At 46.1% G+C, this 12,694-nt stretch overlaps 1 protein-coding gene across 7 annotated transcripts in view; it reads left to right on the top strand.

The window, feature by feature from the left end:
• Positions 1–12,694, top strand: part of MEGF11 (multiple EGF like domains 11) — a 336,636-nt gene that overhangs the window by 252,205 nt on the left and 71,737 nt on the right. For all 7 annotated transcript variants that reach the window (XM_083475008.1, XM_083475007.1, XM_083475006.1 and 4 more), the window contains 3 exons: positions 6,158–6,278; positions 8,950–9,113; positions 9,846–9,948. In XM_083475008.1, the coding sequence (XP_083331134.1) occupies positions 6,158–6,278; positions 8,950–9,113; positions 9,846–9,948 (388 nt within the window). The remainder of the gene's footprint in view (positions 1–6,157; positions 6,279–8,949; positions 9,114–9,845; positions 9,949–12,694) is intronic.

A 12,694-nucleotide genomic window follows, 5' to 3' on the forward strand; every position in this document is an offset into this window, starting at 1 on the left:
TCTGTGCTCACGTTGATTTCCATGGGCTCTGTGGTTTTTATCTGCCAGACTGCCAAGCATTTTCTTGAGTGGCCTCTTGAGTGCCCAACCCTATCAACAGGCAGGGTGAGGCAGCCGCTTCAGATGAGAGATTTCAAGTGGCAGGCAACAGCAGCTAGTCTGCTGCCCCATGTCAGCTTCTGGACACGCAGTGTGAGACAGTTAGGCAACAACAGCACAGTTCTTTGCACTGTGCAAATGTTTGCCAGGAAGTGGACATTTGCAGGGGAGTATTGCCAGCCAGGATGGGGTGCTTATCCTTTCCCCTCCCGGCTCCCACCCATGGAGTCTCCCCTGCAAATGCCCCTCTGACTGCGCTTAACTTGATTTCTGCCCACTAAACTTTGAGGGAAAAGGCTGGGGAGGTGGGCATATGCAAGGAGAAATCAGCAAGTATACAAAGGATAAATTATCGCTTCTCTTGCCTGGCTACTTTCTCCTACAAATGGGCCCATTCTCTCTTCCCACCCCCCACCCTGCCAAATGTTCCCACATTTGCATTATCTCAGCATGTTCAGGTTTGCCGAGATCTCACGTAGTTCCTCCCTCAGCAGACCTGCAAGTTCTCGTCCATGCAACAGGATCCCTGGGGCTGTTTATCTCACATCATGACCCGTCCTCCCTGCCCAGTATTTTATCATTAGCACCAATAACAGCACCTGCAGAGAGCTATTAGCAGCGCTCCAAGAGGAAACTCATCCTTCCAGAGATCATCCTTCTTTTTGGAAGGCTAAAGACATGACTGTCCTGCCTGGGGCTGATGGGCGTTGCAGTCCAAAAACATCTGGAGGGAAGGCTGATTCAGAATTTTAGATCTGCTGTGTATGTACCTGAGAAGCACCCCTCTTAATTTCCACAGGAACCCAATTAGGGAACTCAGTCTGTTCTCCCCACTTTGATATGGGAAGCCATATGTTCCCCTTGCGGGGGATTGCTTGTCAGGAGCTGAGGTGGGTTAATTGTAAATGTTGCCCTTAAGTTAGCAAATACACACATCCATATCTAGGATCTGCATCAGTGCACTGGAATGTTTGAGGAGGACATCCCACAGCATTTAAATACATCCACGGTTTATGAAATAAATCGGCTTATCTGGCATAGCAGATTCTGGGATCAAGCAACCCCTGTATTTTTGTCACTCAGACCTGCAGAGATAAAGGTGTCTATTGGTACCTTTCACCTACTCTCTGGATTTTATAAACATCTGTGGCCCCTGCAAATTGCACATTTCCTACAACACCCTCCCTTGATGGGGGAGCAATGGGTTTTATTTCACCAAATTCCCTCTGTGTCTCTTTTAATGCACTCTGCTTCATACCCTTGCCTTACTCATGATGCTGGGGAGGGGGGCACAAAAAATGTGCATTTTACATTTTTGAAAGAGAAACAGGAAAAGAAGAAAAAAATACAACCTTCTCCCTAAATCAGTAGTGGGTGACCATTTTTTTTCCTGTTGAGGGCCACATTCCTTTGGGAGTTATCTGTTGGGGGCCACATTATGGGCAGTGGGTGGGGCCTGAGCCAAAGGTGGGGGAGGCAACCCCATTTTCTCTCTCTTTTTTGCAACCCTTTTGAGACCCTAGGAGCCCATCCTCCGTAGCTAACTCATCTTCGTTTACTCTTCTTGGCACCAGTCAGCACAAGGGGTAAGAAAACTGCTTCTCCGTGACTAAAAAGCTCGCCTTTCATGTTGATTGGGCATTTCTAAGATGCTGGAGACTGGGACTCTACTGTAGAAACACAAACAGGTCTTCATCCTTCCCCTACTCCCTGTGACCCTCAACCACAAGACCTCTGCAGGGTACCTCTCAAATGTGCAGCTGTCCCACCTGAAGCCTGATGCAGTCCATGCAAGCTGCCATTCACCATGAAGGGTGGAAAGAGTCAGGTATCCATATTGTGTCTGCCCCCACCCTGCTAATATGACAATTTCCATTATTTCAATGAGAAAATACATGGATAAAACCACAGCAAAAAAAATCAATAAGAGAGAGAGAGGGCAGTGGTTCATTCTGGGATTGATCAAAATTTTGTTCTTTGGCTAAAATCAGCCGGCGGAGTGGGAGCGAGAATTAGATCCAGAATCCAGCTTTTGGTGGGAGAGTAACCTTTTTGTCTTATGATATCTTTCTCATGGAAATTATATTATGGAAATCTCCATAACAGCCAGGGGAGGAGAGTCAGATACAATACAGATACCTGTCCTCATCTTCCTCCCCAACATTGTGGTGAAGAGCAGCTTGCATGGGGGGGGGGGGTTACGTGGGGAGGAGGAAGCAAGCATTTCCATTGAGCTCAGGAACGGAGAACAGCCCTTTCAAATCAGCCCTTTAAGCTGAAATCCCACAGCAAACAATTAACTGCCGATGAATCTTCACGTGGTCCATATGGAATCCTCAGCTGTGGGAAAAAGAGGCATTAAATATCAGTCTATTTATGGCGAGATTCCTTAATATAGCCATAACACCTTTCCCCCACTTCCCATGGGGTGGGTGGGTTATACATTTTGAATTTAATTCACTATCCTTTCTCGTTTCATGCTGCCTCCAGTGGTACCCTTTCCGCTGGAATGTTGCGTACTGATTAAGTTGCCAAACTGCCCAGAAGGAAAAGGGTGGGAGAGAAGGGAGGGAGAGAACAGTCACCATATGGAGCCCAGATGTTGATTAATTTTGGTAAATGGGATAGGAATCTGAAACACCATATTGCAAGAGAAAAGATCCGCTAACACTTGATCCCCAGCCTAATAGAATATATACTCATTAATGACTGGCAAGGAAGAGAGCCTGTTGCAATCATCGTCAGAGGTGGGGAGGTTGTGGGTGCGTCAATTGGATAGTAGTGCCCACGTGCATCTCATTCCGTAAGCCAGGCTCCCCAAATTGAGGTGAAAATGTTAATGATTTTTGCATTTAGAATTAATCCCTGCTTGGAGCGGCTGCAGCTGGTTTGAGTCATATGTTTTCTGGTATAGAAGCTAAAAGGGCAATCCTATGTCTGTCTGGGACGCGGGTGGCGCTGTGGGTTAAACCACAGAGCCTAGGACTTGCCGATCAGAAGGTCGGCGGTTCGAATCCCCGCGACGGGGTGAGCTCCCGCTGCTCAGTCCCTGCTCCTGCCGACCTAGCAATTCGAAAGCACGTCAAAGTGCAAGTAGATAAATAGGTACCGCTCCGGTGGGAAGGTAAACGGCATTTCCGTGCGCTGCTCTGGTTCTCCAGAAGTGACTTAGTCATGCTGGCCACATGACCTGGAAGCTGTACGCAGGCTCCCTCGGCCAATAAAGCGAGATGAGCGCCACAACCCCAGAGTCAGTCACGACTGGACCTAATGGTCAGGGGTCCCTTTACCTTTACCTTTATGTCTGTCTACTTAGAAGTAAGCCCCACTGTGTTCAATAGGCCTTGTAGTCTGGCAACTGTGCATAGGATTGAAGCCCTCTTAGCAGTCCCACCACCCGCAAAAGCTCTGTGGGATGGTGGCCTGGGAGAGGGCATTCTCTCTGGCCACCTCTAAGAAGATGTGCCTGGTACCTTCATTGTGCAGTTTTCAGCAGATGTAGAAGACACATGTCTTCATCCTGGCCTTCCACTGTACCTGAGAGCAGCAGACTAGCTTAGAGGAAGCAGCACATGCTGCTGCTGCTTGCCTCACACAATCCCTCACCTCACGTTGCCTAATGGTAGAGCCGGCCCTTTCAGAGGAAATGCTTGGCAGTCTGCCTGATAAAAAGCCATAGTGGCCATGGAATATCACCATATTTTGAACTGCTTCTTCTTAATGATAAACAGTTGGAACAAATAGCAGTTGTGGGGGGTGGCAGGAAACCAGGGAGGGACCCTGATCAGAACAAGAGCACACTCCAGAATGGTGGGGACACGACTGTTTTCTTTCTTCCAAATAAAAGTGACCAGCTTAAGCACACTTTTTAAAAATGTGTGTTTATCACAAAGCCATGTAGTGTTGACCTTAGTTGGGAAGTTCCCTCATCCCTCACTCAGTTAATGCCAAGCTCTTCTGTCTCTAAACTAAAGGAGTGGCTTTGAGGATTATTATCGTGTGAAGGTTGATGGAACCTTTCCCCCCCCCCTGAAGTTTCTCCACACACCCCTTGACCTTAATAGCTCCTACCACACATTCCTTTGGGCACCATCCTTCTCAACGAAAAAGGTCCACCTGTGTACAAGTTTTCCCTGGCCACTGTGAGAAAAAGATGCTGAACTAGATGGGCCCCTGGCCTGATCCAGTAGGCCCTTCTTATGTTCGCTGATTTCCATTGTTAGCTCAGTGCTTCAGTCCAGGTTCAGTAGATGAATGCCATAATGTAACTGTCTGACTTAATGTTTTGAGATTCCATAAAGCATATATATTCCGGCCTTTCCATTGCACAGATGAACTTCAGTTTTGCAACTTTCTTGGGGCACAGACATTTCCCCTCCCTTTTATTTGTGCTAATTTGCAGAGCATCTCATACATTGATTTTGCAATATAAATAATACATCATTATGTATGCTCAGCAGTTTCTCTGGGATTTGAAAATATCACTTCTTTGGGGCCTTGTTTGTTTGTTTGTTTGCTTGCTTATTTTGCCTCTGCGAGGAGACCAAGCTTCGCACGACATTAAGCCCTTGTCGTCTTTTGTGATTAGCGCTTTGTCCGTGATGTTTTTCTTAATGAGCAAACAGCTGTTCAGAGAGATTTGCCATTTTACCTTTCCTACCTCCCGCTGTACGGCTGCCAATAATTTGTCCCTGTTCTCCTTTTGCACCAGTCCCAAAGAAACCATTGTGATGCTGTCAGTTCCTGGGAAACAATGGACTTTGTGTAGAAGGACTTTGTCTAAGCAGGAGATGGCAATGGCTGGATAGCCCAGGCTGCTTTTCAGACCCGGAGATGCTTCCTTAGAATGTTGAGAATCTCAGCTTTGCTGCTATGATGATTCAACCTTTCAAGGATAACTATAAATGTGATGCAAAACTGAAAGGGGTTTCAACAAGATTCATAGCAGTTTCCCACTTCTGCAGTATTTCAGGGTCACTTAAGAACATCATAAGAGCCTGCTGGGTCAAAGCAACAAGCTATTTAGTCCAGCATCCTATTCTCACATTGGCCAACCAGAGGCCTGTGGGAAGCTCACAAACATAATTCAAGCACAATAACACACGCCACACTCCTGCATTCTCCAGAAACCAGTATTCAGAAAAACTGACTGTGGAGGCAGAGCAACAGCCATCATGACTAGTAGCCATTGGCAACCTTCTTCTCCATGAATTGGTCCAATCCTCTTTTAAAATCATCCAAGTTGGTGGCTATCCCAGTTTCATGTGGGAGTGAGTTCCATGGATTAACTGTGCACTGTTTAGCTTCTGGCGTGATTCGTTTCCTACACAGGATGCTGGAAGCAGCATGCAGATTGTTCTGTGTATTTTTTTCTCTGTGTCCATTTACATGTTTTGAGATGCTGCAGGCCACTGTGTTGTTCTGTTATACCTTAGGGACAGCCTGAACCAAGCTTACCAGTGTGGTGTAGTGGTTAAGATCTGGGGAACCGGGTTCGCGTCTCCGCTCCTCCACATGCAGCTGCTGGGTGACCTTGGGCTAGTCACACTTCTTGAAGTCTCTCAGCCCCACTCACCTCTCAGAGTGTTTGTTGTGAGGGAGGAAGGGAAAGGAGAATGTTAGCTGCTTTGAGACTCCTTCGGGTAGTGATAAAGCGGGATATCAAATCCAAACTCCTATTCTTTTTCTTCTTCTTCTTCTTCTTCTTCTTCTTCTTCTTCTTCTTCCGCCTTCTAGTTGCTTTGAACTACAGCTCTCATCAGCCCCACCGTTACCGTATATGGCCATGCTGCCTGGGGCTAACGCAAGTGGTGGTCAAAACATCTGGAAGTTACCAAGCTGAAGAAGGCTGCCTTAGGAAATTACTCTTTCTGAGCGTTCTTCCAGATGCCCTCAGGGATTCAGCTGTATCATCCTTGAGGGAAGTGCAAGGAGTTTGGGCCTTCTCAGTAGAGATGGGCAAGTTCTACGATCCTCTTATTAGCTTCTGAGCTGGCCACGATTACCTGGACCCCATACCTCTCCTTCTTCCTCAGCTTGGTTTCATTTTGGTTTGCAGGGAGAAGACTGCTCTGTCGTTTGTGCAGCCGGAACATACGGAGGCAACTGCTCATTGGTTTGCAACTGCAGAAACGATGGCGGGTGCTCCCCAGTGGACGGTTCGTGCTTTTGCAGAGAAGGTAAAGGTCCTGCTTCAAGGGCTACCGTGAGGTAGCATAAATCATACTCTCATGTGCTAAAATGTTCACCAAATGGCTCCAGGCTGTGAAGCAGGTCAGGATCTCTCAAGTTGGTAGTAAATCATAACATGGAGTGTTATGCTGCCCTTCGGAGGTCTATGTTTGTGTTTTTCCAGGAATCAGTTAACATTGGTTTACTCCTGCTACTATGTATATCTGAAGAAGTGTGCATGCACACAAGAGCTCATACCAATAACAAACTTAGTTGGTCTCTAAGGTGCTACTGGAAGGGATTTTTTAATCCTGCTACTATGATATGGTTGACACATGCATGTCTGTCAGTTGACAATAAGTGATGGCATTCGCATGTTGATGGGCTGTCATAGAGCAAATGCCTGAGTCACATTGTGCTTTTACTTCCAAATACTGTACACCTAAAATGTTAACAATATTTCATTTTGTATGTTGTTATTAGTAGCAGTATTTATTATTTAACATTGTGACCTCTGATCACACAGTAAATTGTGTATTACTCTGCATATCATGTAGGTACATGTATCAGGGATGGCTGCTAAGTGAACGCTCAGCAGCACACAGGAACATCAGAAGCTGCCTTACACTAAGTCAGACCATTGGTCCATCAAGACTGGCATTGTCCCACAGCATACCCACTCTTCCCAAACAAACTAAGGAAAATACCCACAACACTTAACAGACACACAGAAACCATGCTCAAAGCATGGAAAGCAGAAATAGGCAAACTATCTCCAGCCCCATCCCCACTAATTCCCCTGGTGTACCACCCATTATTCCACCACGCAGCACAAAACCTCCAGATTAAAACCTGGCAAACCAGAGGCTTATATCGCCTAATAGACTTCTATCAAAATAAAAATAAACCTTTGTCAACACAAGAAATACAGGACAAACTAGAAGACACCCAAATGCCCTGGTTAACACACCACCAATTACATGCCCTCTTAAACAATCAAGTAGTAAAATCAGCAGCAACTAGGCCCCTGACAACCTTCGAAAACCTCCTCCTAACAACAAAGGGACACGGCAAGGGGATGGTATCTGCAATATACAAAATACTACTCCAAAATCCCACGAACCCCCTAGAGGCAATTAAAAAACAATGGGAGGACAACATAAATTATGAGATTAACCCCATCCAGTGGACCAAAACATGGTCTACCCCCCCCCCTTTAAATCCATATCCATGAAAAGAAAAGAACTCACTCTGAAACTCACCTACAGGTTGTACCTAACACCAAGAAAACTAGTGCTAATGCGCCCAGGAACTTCACCTAAATGTTGGAGAGGGTTACCGCCTCCACATACCTCCACATGTGGTAGGAATGCCCCAAAATCCAACTATTCTGGACAACAGCCATATGAGAAATATGTAAAATAACTAAGCAAGTATTAGAAATAACCCCAGAATTGGCCCTACTAAACATCTTCCAAGACAATAACGGCCATTAACATCACAAAGAACTCATAACCCACCTACTTTCAGCAGCCAGAAACATCATAACCAGACATTGGAGAGACCTGTCAGGAGTAAGCATGGACCAATGGTACCAAATAGTATGGGAAACAGCCCTACTAGAAAAATTAACCAATAAACTGAAACTGACACGGGGACAAATAGAAGAAGACGCCTTCTTGCCAACAAGACAGTAAGAATCCACAAACAGCATACGAATCAATATGGCTAACCTGATCCAAAACACCCACCTACCCCACTCACACATGAAAACAAAGCTCACCACAGCCAATCACAAACGAACAACCACACCCTAGGCCACCTGCAACCTCCCTCACCACCAAAGGAGCACAAGTGAATAGCAGAGAACCTGCACAAGCGATGCTGACACGAAACCCCACACATACATTAAGTAAAATAGAAACATCGCCACCCGACCCCACCCCCACTCGTCCTTCCCCCCTCCACCTCTCTCCCCCTTTTCTTCCTAAAGTAACACTAATGTCTCAACAAATGAAACTGATCTGTAAAAATGTTACTTGGAATAAAAATTTACAAAAAGAAGAAGAAGAAGATTGGCATTGTCTGCACTGACTCTGCACAAATCTATGGCACTTAGGTAGAAATTTCATGTCCCCTCAGACCATGAAGATTCTCAATTGAATGTTCTCACACACTTCACTTGTGAAAGCTGAATTCCGATCGATTGATTCCTGTGCTTGCTTTTGGCTTGGCCATTCCTGTGTGGTTAACACAGCCTTCCCCAAAACACCAGCCGTCACCATATGTTCCAAAGCACATTCTGCCCTACTGATTGGAAACATGACAAGAAATCTAGATGGCACAGTTCTGTGGGTGCGTGACACAAACAACTGCTACCATCTCTAAATTGGGTGCCTTCTCCAAGAAAGATCTGCAGGGCAGGGTAGCCAAGATGACCCAGTTTTCTAGGGCAAAGGACAAGATGGTGCCACCTATTCCATGCACTGAATAACTGGCAATTGCCTCCTATTTCAGCACTGGTGACTGGACAGCGTACTGTAATTCACTTGAGCCTGTCTGCTCCACACCCCTCAGCTTTTGCCACCTGAGGCAGCTTCCTTGTCCTTCCTAATAGCAGGGTCTGCTCTAAAGGGGGTAATGGTTGACACATCTGACTTGTGCTCTGTCTTGTTCCAGGGTGGCAGGGAACAGATTGTTCCATTCCATGTCCGAGTGGCACTTGGGGTCTCAACTGCAACCAGTCATGTTACTGTGCCAATGGAGCTGCCTGCAACCCTGTAGATGGATTCTGCCTTTGCTCTCCTGGCTGGCAAGGGGATTTCTGTGACCAGCCCTGCCCTGTAAGTTTACTTTTGATCCTTATCCAGGTCAGTAATTAGGGTGCCATTGACCTAAGAACAGCATCCAAACAAAGGGAACAAAACGTCTTTTCAGTGTTGTGCATGAAAATGACCAGATCAGTGGTTAACATCTATGCTAGGACATCCACCCCACCCCGCCTCATGAAGGCTGCAAGGTCCCTCCAACTTTTGCAGAAGACATCCGTACACAGAACCTGTTTTTGCTTTGCTTTTCAGATCTACATCCTAAAACAGTTAAAATGTTTGAAAAGCAATTACAGTTAAAAACATCTAAAAACTATTACAGTTAAAACATTCTAAAAGCAATGTTATCATTAGAAATATTATTCCATCCAAGGATCTTGTGGTTGCCAAGAACACTTTTCTTCAGCCACCAAATTCCTGAGCAAACAGGAAAGGTTTCAAATTCCTCCTGAAAGTTAATAATGATGGAGAAGCACTTTACTAGGGAGGGCATTGCACAACTACGGAGCCACCCCTGAAAAGGCCCTGCCATGGGTGAGTGCCAACCAGGCAGGCCCTGGTGGCAGAACCACCAACAAGGCCTCGCCTGCTGATTGTAGAGTCTGAGAAGGTTGGTACTTGGAAAAGGCAGTCGTTTAGGTCTAATTACAATCACAACTACCAGAGTGGCTGGTAGGAAAATGTAGATATATATATATATATAAATAACTAAGAGCCTCTTCCATTCTCTGTTTCTTTTTCTGGAAGGACGGGACATACGGCCTGAACTGCAGTGAACACTGTGATTGTAGCCATGCAGATGGATGTGATCCGGTTACAGGTTATTGTTGCTGTCTCGCTGGTTGGACAGGTAAAAATGGCAAGCTGACAAGTATGTTATCCTGCAGCTCTATCCATGACCAGTTCAAGTGCCACACTTTGCCTTTAAACCTTTTTTAAAAATCCCATTGAGGCCAGTGAGATCTTCATTGATACCTTAAGGGCCCCTCCAGACTGCTGGTGGGGTGTGTGTGTGTGTGTTGTTTTGTTTTGTTTTTTGCAAGTGTATTCTGGAACATGTCATTGATGCAGTAATAGTGTATTAGTGATGGATTTGTACGGGATCAACCACAGATCATTCTGCTTTGTGGTGCTTCCCGAATGATACAGCATCGTATTTGTCACACACATCCTGGACCATTTGCGGCATAAAGGGTTACAGGACTTTAGCAGCAACTGATGGCACATGCACTGATTAGAAATGTCCTGAAACATTTGCAAGCACAAGCAACACTGAAAGCACGTCACCCCACACAGGCCTGGGCAGAGGGTGATCCCAACAGAGACTGGCCAAATGGAATGTGAGGCCAAGGTCTTACCTTGAGAGGCAGCAGTGGTGGCAGCAGCAGCAGGGTTGCTGCAACAAACAGCTGTGCAAGCCTTTGGGAGGCAGAGATGCAAGAGGGCATCAGAGGAGGGAGGGAAGGAAAAACAGACAGAGGCCAGTATTGCCCATGGCACCCCTGACCATCATTCAAGGCACCCCAGGGTGCCACGGTACACTGGTTGAAAAGCACTGGTCTAGAGTAAAGCCCAGAATTCTCCCAGATGCTACCCTCCTGTTTTGACTGTCACTGTTACACATGGACAAATATTGCAGCACACTTTATTATTCACATTTTACTGAGGCTGAAGCTGAAAGGTGGCAGAGTAAGGTTGCCCATTTAAGACTGTGTCTGAGGTGGGAATCACTTGCCAACAATGTCTCTGTTTAATTCAAACAGCCAGCGGTTTCTGCTGCTAATGGCATTATTTTTAGAAATGCTGCTTCAACGTTGCCGCTGTGACTGCAGAGTCACACTGAGCAACAGCTGCGGCTCTGAAGATACATTAGTGATAGGATTTCTTGGGAAATTTGGCTGCTCCCCTCAACAGGAGAGATACGGACCAGCATTAAAACCAGCTACCAAGTTTTGGGTTCTGGAGCGCCGAGCCTTAATTACTGGCGATGGACAACTTTTGCCGCCTTCTCTCTGTCGAGCTGTGTCATCATCACAGCAGCAAGCCCTCCCAAGAAAACAATGGGGTTGCAGAGGAAGCGATGTGAAGGGCTCCCAAATCAAAAGGCAACTTTTTATAATTAAACAGCATGGAAGGAAGGAAGCAAGGAGGGAAGGAGAGGAGAGTGAGAGATGGGAGTTGTGTTGCTTAGGAACCATTTGTAGCGGGGCCTTGGCGCTGCACAGTTCCATCCGCCGGCCAAGCTCCCCCACTGCCCTTTTGATTGACGGCCCTTGCAGTCATCCCTCTGAGGTGCCAGGTGCTCATTGGCCTCTTGCTGTCAGGGGTGAACTCCATAAGGGCAACTGCACAAGGTTGTTGTCACTAAAACGACAAAGAGCCTTGCGGCACTATTACTAAATTTATTGTGACAGGAACAGGGACTGTCAGCAAAATAGGGCCGGAAGATCTAGACCCATAAGAGGAGTCTGCTGCATCAGGCAAGTGGCCCTTCTAGACCAGATTCCTGTTCTCACATTGGCCATTCAGATGCCTGTGGGAAATGGAGGAGGGGTCATGCGTTAGACCACCTGTTTCTTAAACTGGCGAAGTACTTTCGGATGCCTCCTTCCCTACTTAGAGAAGAGACCATGTGGCTCCCGATTAAAGAGGATCATTCATGTGACCAGTCCAACAAACATTGCTTTCTAGACAACATTTGCCCTCTGTGACATCGTTCCAATCTCTCTATGGAGTCCGTGGTTGGCTGGGATCACTCCAGATGAGCGAGATCAGTGAAGGGAAAATGGCATCCACCCTGAGAAATTAATGACAATAAATAGTAGTGAATGTGGCCTTTAAAAAAGACCAAAGCGAGGGTGTTTGGGTGGTCATTTTGAACTCCTTAAAGCTGGCTTAGTCAACCTGGTGCATCTAAATCTTTTTGAGTACAATTCAAGTTGACCCCAGATGGTATAACCGTATGTATTGGGGCTGATGGGAGCTGTAGTTCAGCACATTAGGTTGGCGAAGGCTACCTTAAAAGCATAATGTTCATCCTGAAACTATTTGCAGATGAACACTGGTTAAAAAAACAAGCAAGCAAGCAAGCAAACTTCCTGTATGTAGAAAACCAGAATCTATAGGGGAATGGTAGCCCAGCTGGGATTTTTTTTTTTTTAATTGGGAAACATGATTTTAAACCTACACTTTCCAGTCCTTGCACTCTGAAGTGGTGTGTTGCTAGTAGCGCATCATATTTGTGAATTGCAATATTTCTGGCTTTGAAGTTTGTGTATTGGTGTGCTTGGAGAAACATCTTTACACTTTTAAAATCCTGTTAGGAACATAGGAAGCTGCATTATATTGAATCAGGCCATGGGTCCATCTAGCTCAGTATTGCCTGCACTGACTGGCAGCAGCTCTCCAGGTTTTATGCTTCCCCTCCTTGCTTGGAGAATCTGGAGTTTGAACCTGGGACTATCTACATGCAAAGCAGTTGCTTTGCCACTGAACAACTCTTGATGGTTTGCTGTTTGGCGCGATGCTTTTGGCGTGCTGTGAAATTTCCTCTTCCTATTTACAAAGCTTGAAACTGAGCAAGAAGACCCTTGTAA

The sequence above is a fragment of the Podarcis liolepis genome (genome assembly GCF_965112155.1).
Source record: "Podarcis liolepis genome assembly, chromosome: 14".
NCBI classification, from domain to species: Eukaryota; Metazoa; Chordata; class Lepidosauria; order Squamata; family Lacertidae; genus Podarcis; species Podarcis liolepis.